General features: G+C 34.3%; 1 protein-coding gene across 3 annotated transcripts in view; it reads right to left on the bottom strand.

Annotated features, from left to right (window-relative positions):
* The window catches only part of LOC111509553 (very long chain fatty acid elongase 7), a 51,324-nt gene that overhangs the window by 16,717 nt on the left and 14,807 nt on the right, over positions 1 to 19,800 (bottom strand). For all 3 annotated transcript variants that reach the window (XM_074180470.1, XM_074180468.1, XM_074180469.1), the window contains exon 2: positions 9,524 to 9,587. In XM_074180470.1, the coding sequence (XP_074036571.1) occupies positions 9,524 to 9,587 (64 nt within the window). The remainder of the gene's footprint in view (positions 1 to 9,523; positions 9,588 to 19,800) is intronic.

Below are 19,800 nucleotides of genomic sequence, written 5' to 3'. Positions count from 1 at the left end.
GATCAGTTTTATGATTATACTGTTCAATTCAAACACATCTTTAGCAGACGAGGCTTTTAGACCCTTTATGATGTTATCAATCTCATTTTCAGTTGTAGGATATAAGAAGATAGATTTGTCTATAGTTGGTGCCAATTTGAGATACCTATAGAAATCGTCATTGTCTCTATTATTCACAAACTGCGTCATCAGATTATCGATTACATTCACAAATCATCTGCAGATATATCAGACTTGACTGTTCACTTATTTTTATATTCTCTGTTGCAATTAATAACATTCCAGGCTGCTTTTTGCTTATTATTAGTTTGGTCTATGTATCCCGAATTACTTTCCAATTTAGATTGCCTAATTTTTTGCTTGTATTCAAGTTTCAACTTTCTATATGCTATAGTATCTTCATCGTTCTTACTATTGTTTGTTGTGACTTGAATTGCTGATAGTGAGTTTTTCATCTGGGTTGATTCCTCATTGAATTTAAACTTCAATTTTATTTGTTTTTTCCCAACTTTTTTCTTTTGGAAGCATAACGTATATTGACATGACCAAAAATCAGTTAGGAATTTGGCTTTCTTATTTGGACAAGTAATACTATAAAATTCTTCATTATCAAAATAAGTCATGCTATTTATGAAATCATGTATACTGTTTGCACTCATAGGTCTGCATATCACATTCTGCTTCATTAGGTTTCGAAGCAGTTGAGTTGAGATCAAAAAGGCCTAGAACCGATCCTTGTGGAACACCACAAGTAACTGCTGAACAACTTTTCTAAATAACATATCCCGAGATTTTTCAAAATACGAGTACTTTACTCTTGTCTCAAAATCAAATATTTAAAGGCTCCTCGTATATTACGTGTGTTGTACTGTATTTTGTTGGTGCATGTTCAGTTTTAGGGGATGCATAAACTTTTATCACGAATAACTTTCGTCGAAAAACCCTTAATAAGGAAGTTTTCCATATGGTGCATACTTTGGGGATGACACTGTATACTAAGCGTGTTCTACTTCTTAGTGACGTCAACGTATAACAGGCAAGGCAATTTTTTGTTTTCATAGGTATTATTTGAGAGGTATTTCAAAAAAATGAGCTGAATGTTCATATTTCAAGGGCTACGTACATTCGATTAGCGATGTTCCAATTACATAATATCAATACACTCGTCTCGAACATAGGTTCATAGTTTCAGCTGTTTAGCATCTACAGTTTGTTGGTGAGAGGCGTACAAGTGTTTTACGTGTTCGGCGATTTTCTGCTATCGAAAAACATCGAAGAATTTGCATCAAATTCTGTGTAAAAAATGGAAATGGGTGTTCAAAAGCACTAGAAACGTTGTCAGTGGCATACGTTGATTGAACTCTTAGTCAGAAAAATGTTTATAAGTGGTACAGACTTTTCACAGAAGGTCGAGGATGTGAATGACGATGCTTTCCCTGCACGCCCCAGCATATCAACAACCGATGAAAATGTTAAGAAACTGGAGGAAATCGTTTAGAGAATCGTCGAATGACTATTAGACAAGTTGTTGAGGATGTCGGCATATCGGTTGGCTCATGCCATGCAATTGTTTAGAAATTTTTGGGCATAAAGAGTGTGGCGGCGAAGTTCGTTCCGAAGTTGCTGAATTTTGACCAAAAAGCCCGCCGCATTAGCATGCGTTTTCCCAAATGGTAATCTCCAGCGATTCACATCCAACGTTCATGGAGCGACGTAAGGATTTTCCTGTAGTGCTTGTGTTTTGCCATTGAAAAACATGATAATTAAAATAATGTTGATTATTTGCTGCTGAGAATACTTTCATTCCTAACACAGTGTTCATAGACTTCTCCAGAGCTTTCGATTGCGTTAATCATGACCTGCTATTAGGGAAATTGGAAAGATATGGTGTAAGAGGAGTTGCCCTAGATTTAATGAAATCCTACCTGGAAAATAGAGGGCAACGTGTCAGTGTTGGAAACACTCTCAGTCAGTTGGCAACCATTAGGCAGGGTGTCCCACAGGGATCAATCCTTGGACCCATACTATTTTTGATATATGCAAATGACCTGATGAAATATTTTCAAGGATTGTCAACTATTCATACAGTAGCGTATGCAGATGACACAAATTTCATAGTGAAGGAAATTGATGTACCGACCCTACAGGAAAGAACCCAGGATGTACATAAACAAGTAAACATATGGGCAGAAAAAAATCACTTAACACTCAATATATCTAAAACTGTGATGATGAAGTTCACAATTAGTAAGAGGCCCGAACATTTTGTTATCCATGAAAATGGGGATCTGCCAATTGAATCTTGTACTTCTACAAAAATGTTAGGCGTCACCTTGGACTACAAACTCACATGGACTCCTCATATTGAGACCCTCTGTATTAAATTGAGAAAAAACTGCTATGCTCTGAGATTCATGGCTAATTTTTGTAGTAAAGAGATTTTACTGAGCTTATACTATGCGACCATAAACTGCCACTTGAGATATGGAATTTTGAATTGGGGTACCGGATCTGCTGCTGAAAGAATATTTATTTTGCAAAAATATGCAGTAAGAATCATTGCCGGTATTGGTTGGAGAGGATCATGTAGAAATGCTTTTGAAAATTTCAAGATACTAACTGTTGCTGGTCTCTATATTTATGAATTGTGTATATACGTTTATAGAAACAAGCATAATACACCTTTCCAGCAACATAATTATCCAACTCGTTCTAGAGACAAACTGATGCCCAATATTCATAGAACAACTCTTTATCAGAAAAGTTTTCTTTATCTTGGACCAAAAATGTTTGATAAATTAGAAGAATCAATTAAAATATCACCAAATCTTAACATTTTCAAATCAAGACTGAAAAAGGCACTTATTGAAAAAAATTGCTACACACTTGATGAATTTTAAATTGTTTTTTTATATTTTAATGACAAAATATCACAACTATGTGATAAAATTGACTTTCATTTATTTATAGTTATTTTTTTTACATAATCTAAGCCAAACAAATAATTATATGCATATACCTATATGTATTATATTTTTAGATTATTGATTACTACAAACATTATACTCTGTAACGTGTCCTACCCTCAGACGTTTTCCTTGTCACTGTACGTATAACAATGTACTTTTTAACAAGGAAATAATAAAAAATTATTATTATTATTATTATAGTTAACTTTTTTACTCATTTCATTTAAATAAATTGAATATACTTCAATGTCGTAATTTTGGCGTTATCAGTCATTCGTTGTTGTTTTGTTCTAAATCATTGGTTCATTTTGAACCACTTTAATAGGTGGTATTATCTGAAACTGGTACCTCTTATCTAACAGTAACAACGAGTTTATTTTACGAATAATTCCACTTCAAAACTAGCATGTGAAATCAAACTCGTATAAGAATCTTCAATGATTTTCATAAATTTTTTGTGTTCAATAACAATAACAGTCGGTAGTCGGTCGGTTCGACGTGAGTGCATTGTTCACTCACTTGAATTGACCGCCGTGTTGGTCGATGGTCCAGACCCCAGGCTGAGCGATCGATTTTCACTTGCTATCGTCCAACCCGTGTTAAGAATCGCACGCTAAAAGGTTAGACCTCGTTAATCCTCAGCTCGCACAGTACGACTGAGGGTTATCGTTCGTAGGGGTGTGACAGCTACGGAAAAATTGATTTTAAACAGATTCTTTCCGTTTTCAAGATGGAGCCTCGTGAACAAACTGCCCTTACGAAAGTCTCCTTTTTTATATTCAAATTGGGGTTGGTACCTTGAAGATTTATTTTTTGGGTATCAACAGCATCGACTGCTTGGTCATTAGCTTAGTGTTCTGGGTAGACACCAAGCCACCAAGAGCAGCCATGTAACGTTCCAGAATCATCCTAATCTCAACTGGGTGAATTCCCTCGAGAAAAATATTCAAAAATATTTGGTCGAAATTGGGATCTAATTCACCACATTTTGATCGCGAGTCAAGCGCTGGAAATCTATCGATTCCACTTGAATCTATATCATCCAGAAATTCATATTTCTATAAGAATTTTAATTGACTCACTCGTAAATAACACTATTTTTGTTACAATTCCCGATCCGCTTGTTATATAGCCGTAATTGGCAGCAGGAGGTTTCATATTCTAATGAGGATCTATAGGTTATTTTGAATTGGAGATAACCAGGTTCAAATCAAACCCAGGCATCGGTTTTCTCCAAAAAGATCAATGTCTCCGAATCGGATATAATTATGTTAGGGCAGACAATCCCACTTTGTTCCTCGTCGCTGAATACAATTTTTCGATAAAGATGTGGATCTTCCTCCAACTTTACCAGCGCCCATTCACAAAATGTTAGACGTTGTGGGAGATCGTGTGGCTTCAATTCTTGCACCAGCTGTATCTTATAAAAATTCTTTCGCAAAATTTTCCACGTAGTGGAGTAACAGAAGCCCCATTGCTGCGAACGGCGGCGAATCGACATGTCACGGTCATTACGAACACTGGCGGATACAGCCGCAATATTTTCTTGGGTCCTCACTCTACGTATGCGTGTTGGTGGTTTAATGTCCAAGAATGTAAACTGGGTTCGAAATTTAGTCACAAGCTTCCGAATAGCTCCCTCAGTAGGCCGACGAAACTGACCATAAATTGGAAGAAGTGCACGATGCACGTTCTTCACCGAGCATAAATTTTGAAAATGAAATTCAGTAATTTGCGAGCGTTGTTCATTCGTAAGTAGATTCATGGTTAAATTATAAACCAAACTGAACAAGTTAAAAAATCACTCTATAATTTCAAAGGAAGTGTTCAAGCGACTTGACAGATTTGATTCCACCAAAAGCGGTACATATCAGAAATACGCGACGGTTTATGACTGCTCATCGTTTTGAGTATACCTCTAAATTCACTGTTTGAAAACTCTTTCATTTGGAGTACTGCCTTTATGTGGAATGAATTTCCGGAGAACGTCTTTCAATTGGATTCAATCTCCAGTGATTCAAATCCAATGTGAATCGCTACTTTCGCACAGGCACCGCTTTAAGGATTTTTCTGTAATGCTTGTGTTCTGACGTCAAAAAAAAAAAGATTCAGTCTTGTGAATTTTAAAATTTTTAAAATATTGAATGTATTCCACGCCTTTGCCAGAAAACTTCGTGGATGAATCAATAGCTAAAAAGAAGTTTTTTGCAACATACTAATATGGCAATCAATATCATTTGCAAATTTGTTGAAAAAGTTATATTCAGTTTGATATGTAAATTTTAGATTTCATTATTTGTTAAGAATGTGAAATAATTATAAAACATTCACATATTTCGTATATTTTTCGTATATTCGAATATTTTCATACAAACTAGTTTACTATCAGCTTTCTTGACATCATTGTAGTGAATGTGGACACGTGTATCAAATAGTAAAATTCAAAACCAGTTAAATATTCCGAACAAAAACGAAAGTAGTCATTCAGTAAATGTCATCGTGAATATGTCGACACCAATTTTTTTCGCGAGCATTTATTAAACTTGCAATGTTTTTACATATGTATAGTAGGACGAGAATAGACGATGCAATACATTCTTTTGAATAGCATTAATTTCAAGTATGCTCACTGACTATACGTGAAAGATTTCTTTCCTTATACGGGATAGGTGTTTCCTCACTAGGGTACGAAACTTCAGTCTTAGGGTGATTCGTAAGGTTGTTTAAAAAAAGTTCTCACGGGGTTGCATCGATTCTGAGAAACAGGGCGTTGAAGCCCACAGCAGTGGGCACCACAGCAAACTATATTGAGAAAAAAAGAACGCCACTAACTTTGTTGTAGCTTTAAACTTTTTTAGATTGGGCAACTAAATATACAACTTTTTCGTCGCTTGTTTTCTTCGAGAAAAAATCACTTCTGAAAATTTTTTGCCAAAAAAATTATCCTATCAAATTTGTCTATTTCTAGTCATGTGTGTCGAAATAACCAATGAAACCATCATTACACTGATAACTACCCATTAATAGTTTTCACGGGTAGTTATCACTTATGTCATGACATTGCTAAGCAACCAACACAATAAAGTTGTTTGACATTTCAGTAATTCAATTTATTTCGAAAATGTCACTTCCTCGCTTTGGTGTTCAAAATGATGCGGCAATTGACAAAATCATTGAAGAAAATACACCAAAAAATACTGTCAATAGTAAAAAATACACTTGGAAAATATTTATGGAGTTTTGTGACGCCAGAAAATATGAATTGGATGGAAATCGTACTCTCGAAGAGCTTGCATTAATACTCAAGGATTGGGCGATTAATATGAGAAAAAAGGATAGCACAGAGTTAAAGGAGGCTACTGTTAAAACCGTATGGAATATAACAAGCAAATTATTACAAGAAAAGTATTACAAGGAGTATAATATCATGCTAGACCCCTTTTGGAAATTCCATAAAACCTTATTTGAATATTGATCAGGAACATCATAACCAAATAATCAATAGTATGCGTGAAACACCTATGCAGTAACCGAGGCAAATACAGCAAGATCAACGGAATATCATTATACGAATTGTTCTTTTAATAACTGTGTGTTCAATAAATAATTTTGTTCGAATTGCAAAAAATTTTCTCACCGAATATCCCTCGAACATTGATAAATAACTCATAATTTTATAACAACTTCCTCAAGCACGTTATTTTAGGTAACATCCCTCCGCCTTCGGCGTCGGGATGTTACCAAATAACGTGCTTTCGAAAACTGTGATAAAATTATTTCGTTAGTTATCAATGTCCTTGGGATATTATAGCTGAAAACTATCCATGGACAACATAAAATAAAAACTAAGTGGGTAAATGATCCCGCAAAAAGTCCCTGTAGAATTCACCTCTTGGGCCAATTAGGCCCATTTTTTCTACCACCTGCATTTTTATTAAAACTCCCAGTTTCACATAATCTTGCATGCTGTGATCTAAATGTTTCAGCACATGGGATTACCCTGTTGAGATATCTGTCCTGGTAAATTATCTATGCTTCTTCCGCATTTCCATTTGCTAATCCATAAATGAAGTGCATGTCAGCCATTTCAGTGTTAGTAAAATTATTCGAAATGGAATGACTGCTAATTGACATGTCTGACTTTCACAGATATGATAACACTTTCACTGTCAGCTGGTCTCCAAAGCAGGTGACGTGTAGTATGCAGTGGCTTCAATTTTTTTTCTTGGAGACGAAGCTAGATATGAAGAAAATACAAGCGACAAATAAGTTGTATTTTTAGTTGATTGATCTGAAAAATTTAAAAACTTTAACAATAAGTCAGTAGCGTACTTTTTTTCCAATATTGTTGTCTGTGGTGTCCAGTGAAACTCCAATGGAAATAATATCAATCTAGCTAGGACTTGATGTCCTTCAAATAACTGATTGAATTGAAAATTTGATTGAATTACATTTTTTTTGGAGCAGTTGAATAAAAGTTTGTTCATGAAAATTATCCTTCGAAATTGATTTTTAGGGATATTGTCACCAATTTATCAAAATTTTAATGAATTTATAATCTTTTTTGGAATCCACTTGTATATATCCACTGGATATATACTCCTGAGAGATGAGATATTTGGTGCTGTCTGTCTGTATGTGTTAGTTGAATTTCATTTTTGTTCCAGGTCGACATTCCTTGTACAATTGATAATTTTTTTTTCATATTCACAAATATATATTATCTACTACAGGTTGATAAATAATATCTGATATATCTGGAGGTCGGTGGCCCTAGACAGCTTTTATTTTTTTAATTGATCTCATAAGACAATTCCAGCTGAGAATTTAGTACATTCATTCCATTTGTTTCGAATTTGGAAATTCAAATCAGGAAAGTGGCAGTTTTACTGTTACAAAACGACTTTTACCCATGAATCTTCATTGAAATTCTTAAACTATGATGGGAAAGAGTCATTATGGAAAGTATCTACCTGTATCAACTATTTATGATCAGTATCAAGTAATAAACATCAATAAAATCCAAAATAATCAGAGTATTGCTCGTGGGAGATTTTTCATTGTAATAACATTTATGGTAACTGACATACGTTTTTTGCAATTTCATCACACTTCAAAACCAAAAGTTGGTTATTGTAAATTGTTGTTGAAACAATTGACTTCATTTTTAAAAACGTATTTGTCACCTCTAGCTAGATAACAAAAAATGAAATCACGAAACCTGTAATTTCAACTTTAGCCAAAACAAGTCTCACAGAGGCTTCTGAAAATTCAAATCAGATTGATAATGAATAAATAACTGTTAACTATTTGACGAAATAATTTTGAAGGCAATTATTAGTATTCTGATCTAATAGTTCATTCATACATCCAGAATGGTAATGTTGATTTTTGTCATTACTCATGTTTGGCAGCTAATGAATCAACATTCAATCCATGATTATAGCCATATACATAATACTTTTGTCAACGTTTTTTAATCTCATCTCCATATAAATTATATTCTACTCATGCTTGAATATATCATTAGACTATCATTATGCCATTCAGATATATGAGAAACCCACTGATGATGTCTGGAATTCAAAGAATATCATCTAACTGAAAATACCAAATGGTGGATCACATATTTTTTCACAACTACCTCACCATGGGTATAAAACGGGCTGGACTCGTACAATATTTCACATTAAGAATATTGGTAAAATACTCGATGGGTGTATTTTGGTTTACCCCATAGAAAGTCTTCATTTCAATATAGCAATACGAATAACTGAACGTAATGGGTCGGTTTGGAAAAAATCCATCTTTGATTACTGACAAAACCCTATATTTATTTGATCCATAAAAATATGAAACGTTGTTTTAGAAACTGAAGAGGAAATGACCTCGTTCCAGGTTTTTAAAGAAAAATACTCTTACAAGGTTATATTAATGGCTACTGAAATGTTATTTCCAGTGAACACTTCTTTAGCAAACATAACAACAATCAAATTTAGACGATGAAGATGAATTCACGAAATCTCTGAACATATTTTATTGGAACAACTAGGTGTATCAGCTTTAAGAAAAAATATTAATTTAGACATTTTCAAATTTATGCTTCTAATATGAGTAAAACATGAAACGATATAAAAATTCACAGTCACTGTGATTCACACGAGTTTTATGCATATCTATAGTCGACCTACTATACTTTCAAAGGTAATAACTTCATCATAACGTGGATCAAAAAATTTCAAAGAATACTTCTGCCTAGTTATTGATAACAATAAGTGTACGGTAAAATGAATTACTTCCAAAGCAATTATAAATGCTTATAATTAGATTATTACTTCAATTTAGTTTTGAAAACTACGAAAGAGTACACTTGGATGAATAACTTACTGATAAGTGGTAAATTAATCTAATTGTCAATTGTCTTTCAATTTTGGTAGATTATTACACTTCAAGGAATATTACTAGTTCAAATGTCACTATTGAAATCCATAAAGTATAATAATGGCCCCAAAAATCTACTAATGTTATTGTGATAGTAACAATTTTAAACTCACCTCTTGATTCGACGAATTCATTGTAATTTTCTACCACTGCATGCATCAATGAAGACATGTTAACCTAAAAAAAATCAACTGTCACTGAAAGTTTTGATTGTATGTCAAATACTGTCATGGCTTATACTATAAATATTATTATTTTGACATATTGTGCAGGGGAAGCAAATGAAAGGACTGCCACTGAAATATATTCTTGATCTGTTTATCAAGTTTTGAGTTATCCAGAGTCGACTGTACAATGTATCTTGCATGAGGAAAAGTAGTTGTAAGGTGCCATTTCTCATGAATAGTAACAAAATTTAGGAAGGGTTGATATTTGAGTTACTCTTTACATAAAATTTAAAATTTCAAAAATCACTTACAAGACTGTACTTGGGATTCAATTTATTTCTCAAAATATTGAAGAAATTTATTTGTTTACTAGTGAATACCAATGATTTCAAAACGATTCCCAATTCTTATTAATTCATTCATGATGAGGTACTTGCAAGTTTCGATATATTCGCTTGTATGTCGATGAAATCCTTCTATTCACTTGTCTTTACTCGGTTCTCTAAATCAGGGGTCTTCAAACTACGGCCCGCGGGCCAAATCCGGCCAGCCAGTGTCATCAATCCGGCCCGCCAGTGTCATCAATCCGGCCCGCGACAGCCAATGATTACCTAATTGTTACTATTGCTGTGATAAGTTGAAGAAGAAAATACAGAATGATAATTACTCGGTTTTATTCATTTGCAAGGTAAAACTTAACGACAGAAATGATGACAAAGAAAACTTAACTTAAGTATCTAAGTTTAAGCATATTAATAACTAACAAATGATTGAAATGAATCACAGTAAAACAAAAACACTAATGAGATTTATGTAATTGTGATTTTCCACCGAAAATACTTTGTAGTTGTGGATCAATTTTACTTGTACCAATTATCAAAAGAGATTTAAGATGCTCATCGGTTAATTGAGATCTGTAAACATTCTTTGTGTACTTCATCTTGGAAAACGTTTTCTCACACAAGTAAGTAGAAATCAGAAAACAACGCACGAGCAGATTTATGCAAATTATAAAATTGTTCCTGTGGAAGACTCTTATAAAATTCCAACAAAGATGAATTTTGATATTTGTTCTTAAGCATATCACTGCACCGTAAATCAATAATTTCCAATTGGACTTCCGGAGCCAGGGTTTCCATGTCAGAAACAAAAGGATTTTGAAAAAGCTTAATTTCTTTCGCAATGACATCAAAATCTGAAAAACGAGTATCAAAATTTATCTTCAAAGCACTCAAAGTTTCGATTGCAAAATTGACGGGAAATTCAGTTTCTGTAGTGTGGCTGAATATTTCACATGTTTCAACATGTGTGAAACATTTTTTACGTAATTGCGATTGAAATAGTATTATTTTCTGCCTGAAGGATTTGATATTGGTGTATAAATCAGGGAGAAGCTGATTTTCTCCTTGCAATCTCAAATTCAGTTCGTTCATATGATTTGTCAAATCGACATAGAAGGCTAACTTCCACATCCATTCACGATTTTCTAAATCGGCAAAAGGGAGCTGCTTCTCATATGGAAAAATTTCGATCTCTGCTCGAAGTTCAAAAAAGCGCTTAAGGACTTTTCCGCAACTAAGCCGGCGTACGGCAGTATGATATGGTTAATCATTTTCTCCAATATGTTGAATAAACTCGCGGAATTGTCGGTGATTCAGCCCAGTGGATCTGATGAAGTTAACAACTGATATAACTGGTTTGAGAACTTCAGACATATTCAAACATTTTCCGCACAAGGACTGTTGATAAATGATACAATGTAAGACTAATGGTTTTGAACCACCATCATTTTCTATAGCCTTTGACACAAGTGCAACCACTCCTTTATTTTTACCATACATATTTTTGCCTCCATCAGTTGTTATAGATTTCAAATTTCTCCATCGAAGGTTCTTTTTATTAATGGCATTTGCAACTCCCTTGAAAATATCTGCCCCAGTTGTCGTGCCGTGAATACTATCAATATCAAGAAGTTCTTCATACACTTCATAGCTTTTACCTATTCCGCAAATAAAAATCAACACCTGAGCAGTATCTGACACATCCGTTGACTCATCCAATGCTAGAGAAAACCACTCGTTTTTGTCAGACAGTTGAGATGATATATTTTCTGCGATGTCTTGCACCCTCCGAGCCACGGTGTTTGCTGACAAACTGACACTTTTGAATAAATTTACCTTTTCAGGGCATATTTCTTCGGATACTGCAATCAAACATTCTTTTATCATTTCTCCATCGGTGGATGGTTTGCCACGTTTTCCGATTTCAAGAGCCACACGAAAGCTGGCGCGAGTTGCAGACTCTTGTTCAGTATTCGCTTTGGTAAACAAAGATTGCTGAGATTTGAGTCCGCGTTTCAAAGCTTCAAATTTTTCCTTCGGCAAACTTCCTGTATACTTGGAGTAACTTTGAAGATGTTTCGATTCATAGTGTCGTTTAACGTTATAGTCTTTGAGAACAGCTATGGTTTCATTACAAATTGAACATAGCGCCTTATTACTGGACTGAATCACAAAATACTGAAAGTTCCATTTTTCTTGGAACGTTCTGCATTCATTGTCGATTTTTTGCTTCTTTTCCATACTAACAAATCACACATAAAAACAATAAGTCAAATCAAAATACTTTCATTGACGGGTGTTACTTTATTTCACAATAGACAGTTTCGCTTCCTTCGCCTTTCCTACGCAGACTCGCAGTTGCGCCGCTAGCCTTTTTATATGCAATTATTACTGCCATCTCGAGGTGATCGGAATACACTAACTAGAACCAGAACTTTCTCGAACCAACGCGGTAATTCCAAATATTTAATTACGCCTAATGCCACCTAGCGGGTAGCTGAAAAAGATAGTACATAGTACCACTACTCGCCACTAGATGTCGTTAAGTGTCACAATACACAATAATATTTGAAATGCAAAAAAAGCGTCTAGAAATATAGTTGAGGGCAGAAATTGGCCCTTGGAACAAACTGAAAAAATAATTATAGCCCGAAGGCTTCAAAGTTTGGAGACCCCTGCTCTAAATTATAATTCATTCACTTCAGAATATTTAGGTACTAGAAATTCAACAGCTATTTTGTCACATCAAAATGTTTTCTCGAATATTGTTGACGTCACAACTCTGCGTCATTATTTCAAAGCGAATGTGGTTACAATTTTCATGTCACCAATTGAGCAAAATGCATCAGGTATACCATATTTCTATTAAAACGACGTTATCTAAGCCATCACAATCAACGGCAAGCAGTATAGGTCGATGTAACTAAATTCTTTTGGCTTGAATTGAATATATGGAAGATCAAACTTTGTCTTGAAGATTATCACTTGGTGATCGAAACACGTGTCAACATGTTAAAAAAAGGGTTTGGTGTCGGTATAGAACTCCAGAAATATTTATATGACATAAAGCTTGTCGCGAGTTCATCTATGTAGATCAACTAGTAACTTAAGCAACTTGATGTGATTAATTTTAATTTAGAAAAGAACTAAGTTCAAACTGAGTTATACGAGTGCATAAATCTCGCGACATGCTTTTATATGACATAAATTGTGTAATGACGTTATGAGTTGACAGTAAAAATTAAAAAAAAGATTACTCAAATTTACATCGTGCAGCACTGAGGCTAAATATTATTATTTAATTAAATTCAAATCTCATTATTTACTATCGAATTTTGTAAAGTGATTGGAAAATCAATAGGTTAAATGTAATTTGAATCTTATTTTTATCTATTTAGGGCATATATAAAAGCTTTCTTTAAAGTTTTCTTCATATGAATTTTTCAAATTTGAAAATAGAAAACGTTCAATGAAAGACCCGTTAAAAATTATGATTTTGTTTTACCATATAAAAGTGTACATACGCCATTCTGCTCAGACTTTAATGATATGGTTATTCGACCTATCAGTTACGATTACGTATTTTCCAAAAATATGCCTAATTATGGGTGATATGGTTTTCTACAATTAGTAACAGTTCTGAATGCATTGTTATTTCCTATCGTGCATTCGAAATAATTTAAACAGCTTTAAAACTTCGACTTGCCTCAAGAAATAATGATAAAAATAAATATGGCCTGGGCGCTAGATATTCAAAAAATATGGCACAAAACGCCCACGCTTTTGTCACAAAAATACTAGTATTTTTCGATCGTTATTGTTTTAAGCTTATTTGAAAAAATATTTTTAACTTTTTAGTTCGATGTTCTTCCAAAGCGTGTTTTTTAGTTTTTTCAAACTATATTTATTTTCAACTTTTTAGTTCGATGTTCTTTAAAATCGTGTTTTTTTTTTAACTATATTTATTTTTTACTTTTAAGTTTCATATGCTATAAAAGCGTGTTTTTCAGTTTGTTAAACTATATTCATTATTTTGATTTTCTTTTGAACAATCTATCAAGGAGGTTACGAAAAGTGCCATCTGCCCGCGAATAGATCAAGCAATGATACCGATAATTCTGTCAATACAGATCTCGAGCGTGAGAGTTACAAACAAGCATACATACAAACAAACATACATACATACATACAGGTGAAGCTAATATAAAGCGTATAATAAGTATTCAGTTGGAGATAACAAGTGGCCAAACGAACCGACGTATATGTGTCAAAGTTATGTTTCGGGTTCTTGGCTATTGTCTGCAGGTTCGAATGCCTAACGTTTCGTCTAATACTGCGATAGACATTATCAAAGGCGACGAGGTAACGGTCGAAGTGTTCGAGTTTTTCTCAAGCAGAAACTATAATCCTGGAATTTGTCGCCGGTTCAATATTATCGTCTGTAAGTGTGGCCTAGTTTCTCTTGATTGAACTACCCGACTTGTTGGTGTACAGTCAAGGACAGGTAGCCAGTTTTTATTACCGTTCATTGCCTCTTCCCTTCTATTGGAATTATCCCTGTGTTTCTGTATTTCTATTACCTCACTCTTTATTTTCTTAAGGTACTTTTGAGTTTCATCGAGTATTTCTGTATCTTCGAATGGAATAATGTGAGTGTCTTCTTTAAGAGCATGTTTGCCTACAACTGGTTTGTAGGTTTGCTCTTGGCAACAATTTCTCTTGTATTTAAAGAGACGTTGTTCCAATAAATACCGACCTGCAGCTACAATGAATCCTTTATAACCCAGGTATTGCTAAAGGGTCTCTGGAGTCCTTAGCTAACCTCAGACTCTCTCTGAAAGTTTTTGTTGGAGTGAATATTGATTTCACGTTGTATTTCTCTAGGATTCTCCTAATCTGGTGTGAAACATTTTCAAAATAGAGAAGGAAAACTTTTTCCTTGTCCAGCCTAGCTGGGGTCATCTCTCCTGGTTCGTTTGGCCCGCTCAAATTCCACTTCGCGCTCCCCATTCTCTTTGGAGGCATTTTTTAGGTTATTGAGTTTATCAGAAAGACTCTCAGGTTCACAAGTGCGTCGTGCACTTTCAATTAAAGTTTTAATCGCACCTCTTTTTTGTGGCTGGTGGTTAGTTTTCATTTGGGTACCTGTTTATAGTCCGTTCATAATTTGTTGATAGCTCACTGCAAGTTTGACCCTCATTAGAGAACTGAAATACAGAGAGGACAGCTAATATGATATAATAACAAAAACCAAACCAAAACTGGCAGTTTAAGATGTTTTCGACTAACCCACCTTGTATCTGAAGAAATACAATACAGCTATAAAACTTTTAATCCGATTATGTAGGTATTTTGAGTGGAAATGAGTGACCAGTGTCGTAGAGTATATGATTAAAACATTAATTACTTTAAATAAATAAATATATTAATATTCTTAAACTGTATTTTTATTTTAAAAAAATTTCTTTATTTTATTCAAAATAATAAGTTACTTGCAATTTGTAAAAGATACATTTATTTAATTAATACCTATTTTTAAATGATATAAACTACGATTACTTACAAAACTATTCAAATTCAAAATAAACAGGATCATCTTCGAGATCCGAGTCGTCTTGCAGGTTAATAATTAGCGGTTGTGTCTCTACAGTCGCATCAATTATATTGTCAAGATCCCACATTTTTTGTTCTTCTTCTATTGCATGTCTTACTGCATCTCGCCAATTTTGTTCTGTAATATGTTGTAAAGACTCATATAACAATTCACGTACAGCTTGTATTTTATATGACGTATTTTTTCTAGCCACATAGCTTTTCATTTGTGCCCAAATGAGTTCAATTGGATTTAATTCGCAGTGGTAGGGTGGAAGTCTAAGGACTGTGATGTTTCGTCTTTCCGCCATTTTGTCAACTACGTATTTCTTGAACTTAGATTTGTGTTGCCGGGCAATTTTTAAAAGTTCTGCTTTAATCATTCCATCTTCGTAAGGCAGGGACTTATTCCGCAGCCAGTCAATGATATCCTGTTTTTTCCACGCAGTCGTTGAAAGTCTTTCAACTAGTCGTGAATGATAAGGTGCATTATCTAATACTATAATTGAGTTTGGTGGTATATGTTCAATCATCTGCTCAAAATACTCTTCGAAAACATCAGCTGTCATCTCCTCGTGATAGTCTTTTGTGCTTTTGGATTCAAATTCCAACAAACCATGCTTAGCAAATCCTTTTTCACTGCCAATGTGAGAAACTATTAATCTACTGCCTTCACCAGAGGGTGGGGAAATACCAGTAGACCAACCTTCCATAAAGGTTTGCCTGGAGATTGATATATTTTTATCTGTCCAAATTTTTGTGAGAGTATGACCTGCGTTTACCCACGTTTCGTCCTGATAGTAAATTGGCCTTCCTTCAGCCCGAAATTTTCGTATAGATCTTAGATACTTTCTTCTCCAACATATTATCTCTTCCCGGTCAATCAAAAGTGATTTTCGGTCTGATTTCTCCCACCGGAAATTTAATTCTTTTAAAACTTGCCACAATTTGGTTCGTCCGACATGAGGCAAATCCGGGTCGTCTCTAACTTCTTGTAAAATTTTGTTTAAGTTGGGTATTTCTTTTTTGTAAAAAAATTGGTGAATTTTCCTTCGAATACCATTTTTGGCAAATTCATCAATTTCAATAGGTTTTCTCCCCCTCTTTAAGTATTCGTTTGTATTTGGGTTAGCTATACCTTTTTTTTTTCTTTCTGATAGGAACCTATATATTGTTGACTCCCCTACGCCCGTCATGTTGGCACAACTCTTGATTATGTTCTGAACAGTGTTTGTGGGATTCTGAGAAACCAGAGCATCGTGAACGTTCAAAACAATAGTCTTCTCTCTTGGTGAATAGACAGACTTACTGACTGTACGCAACAGTACCGGTGTAAAACTTGATGATGTTGATGATGATGACGAAGCCATCGCAAGCAATCAAACAAAACAAGCAGGAACGAAAGGTACGTATATGTTTGTAGGAATATGAAAAAAAGTTACTCACGCACTGCACAAAATTCGCAAAATAAATATTAGAGACGTTAATTACTGCCGTAGACGCCGAAACACCAACGAGCCGTAAATTAAATGCGATTAAAAAATGTACTAAACCAAAAATTATTTTCGTTCGTAACAACTTCACCCTTTCAAGGCAAGTTTCGAATATAAACTGAAGCTTTATATTTAATGAATAAACACCTCAGGAACCTCCGCCTATGATTTTACGAGTTTTACGACCGTTTTATGACTTGGGCCCTCATTTTGTGCTATCGACAAATTATGAACGGACTATAGGTGTGTTGGTTTCCTGTACACTTTGTGGCTTAATGTACCCTGTTCAAATCTATTCACAAGAACTTCCAAGAAGGCTAAAGTCCTTTGGGATCTCGCTCCATTGAAAATTTAACTTTTGGGTCAAGAGAGTTTAGATGTGTTAGAAAATCCTCTAGTCTCTCTTCACCATCTTGCCATACCACAAACGTGTAGTATGGCGATCTTAACAAAATATATATCCTAAAAACTGATAATCTACTGAAGTAGTGACGATATTCTATACAGGGCTTTTCATGATGAGCGTTAATTAGCCGTTTCTGGCAAACTATTCAACGGATCAACCTGAAAATTCCACAGTATGCATAAGTCAATATGACCTATACGCCTAAAATATTTTAGACGAAGCGGCGTTGTCGCTTATACTATAAAGTAGCGGCTTCTTTGATTTTTCAAATGGAACACCCCGTATATAATATCATATTATGATTCATTATCACTTTGTCAACAAATTTATATACTATTTTCCTATACCTATTTATTAGCGTTTAGAAGATATAAATTAATTTCGATATTTTTTTTTACCAAACATGAACTTTTATAAATGCTGATAATCTTGAACTCTTTTGCACTAAAATGATCAAATTTGAAATGGAGTGTAGTGATACTATGAGGATCTTCACTCCGAGTCATATTTTCATTTGCCTCATACAGGGTCTTCAAAAATGCAGATGCTTTGATCTCATGAAAAAATGAGTGGAACTCAATTTTTTCAAATGGAACACTCTGTATATTTCAACATTTTTGAGCTCTACATCCAATTTTAGATTAACTTTGTTCAGATAATACTATTTCTATTTTGAACCGTTTTCGAGATAAACTGTTTCAAACGGAAATTGACATGGTTTCCTTGTTCATCACTCATTTTTGTAAAACAGATTTCGTTTGATGTTTCTCAATTAGTCACAGATAATACACTGAAAAGATAATTATTAAAATACTCCTCAACCATCGAATTAAACTTCTCTTCAAACAATAGTTTTATTAACGCTGAAACACGAACAGAAAATAATAAACCCATAAATTAATGAGATAATTTAATCGTCAGTGTATTTCAGAATATGTTCAAACACATCTCCACCTCTACTCAAACAAACATGTAATCTCTTCAAAAGATTGTCATGTGTAGCGCTTCTGATCAAGTCTGGAGTCAAACTATTGAAAGCAGTTGTAACTCCCGATTTCATATCTTCTATTGTTGTTATTGGAGTAGAGTAAACCATATTTTTAATGAAACCCCACACGAAATAATCTAATGGATTGCCATCTGGTGTTCTAGGAGGCCAACGAAAAGGTCCATTATTACCAATCCGTCTTCGAAGATTTCGATTGAAGCTTCGCTGACTGAATGAGAATTATGGGGTGGAGCACCATCCATTTGGTACCATACACGTTCTCTTCCTGGTCTATTATTTAAAATCATTTGAATTCCATAGTCTCTTATTGACGATAATTCCGGACAAAATCGACGAAGTCTACTAACGTGGAGTACATTGAATATTCAGAAGTTTTATTGTACATAGAGAGGAGATCGTCTTTAACGTGTCTAGGTGCACTATATCACAGAGATCCAAGATGGCTACTGCTGGAGATTACCGGAGTCCCGGATCCCAAGAATCAGAGGAGTCTAGTTAGAGGAGTGGAGACAATAGCCCCGAGTTCCCTTGATAGTTTCTGAACATAGGATTCCAATGTGGAGTTGTAAGGTTTGGCACATTGAACTCCAGGGTGAGACCCTGTATTTTGTTACTTCTTCTATTGACGCAACCATTGGAAAATTTAGAAAATCGCATAACTTTGACACTGATTTATTCATTCGGCGATAGTTTGAATTCAGTATTGATTATTTATCATTTTAATTCTTTCATTCATGTTGAACAGGGGTTTAATATCTCTGGAAATTTTTGTAAATGGCGTCTGAATAAAAACTTTCAGTTTGGTGAGCTTTTACAGCACTTATAATATAATTTCTATGAAAAATCAAGAACCGACCTGCGCCTATTCCTCCGCGAATCAAGAGATAGTCATTGAAACAGGGCACAAATACTACTTTCTTGCTCTGAATCATAAAAACAGTAAGAAAACGGTATACCTAAGACTTTGTCGTAGATGATTTCGATACTGAAAAAGTTATGATTCTCTTACTACATGATTTCGATATTTCCGTCAAGCACGTGAACTATGAAATATCCAAACCTCTCGTCTCTATCATCAACAAATGTTTTACAAAAGGAAAATTTCCTGATTGTTTGAAACTTGGCATCATCAAACCACTATTCAAAAGTGGAAATAAAGAAAGTGTTGAAAACTATAGACCAATTTCATTATTATCCGTTTTCTCAAAGATTTTTGAAAAAGTCTTGAAAAATAGAATCTCAAAGTTCTTTGAAAAATTCAACATTCTCTCGGAGAATCAATTTGACTTCAGAGAAGGTCGCTCTACAGAGGATGCGATTTATCTATTAACTCGTGAAATCTATAGTTCTCTGGACAGGAAAATTCCCCTGTTATGTATTTT

The sequence above is a fragment of the Leptinotarsa decemlineata genome, unplaced genomic scaffold (assembly GCF_025532065.1).
Source record: "Leptinotarsa decemlineata unplaced genomic scaffold, Ldec_3_MD MMD2_tig00026294_RagTag_RagTag, whole genome shotgun sequence".
NCBI classification, from domain to species: domain Eukaryota; kingdom Metazoa; phylum Arthropoda; class Insecta; order Coleoptera; family Chrysomelidae; genus Leptinotarsa; species Leptinotarsa decemlineata.
This window is presented reverse-complemented; position numbering and strand designations above follow the sequence as displayed.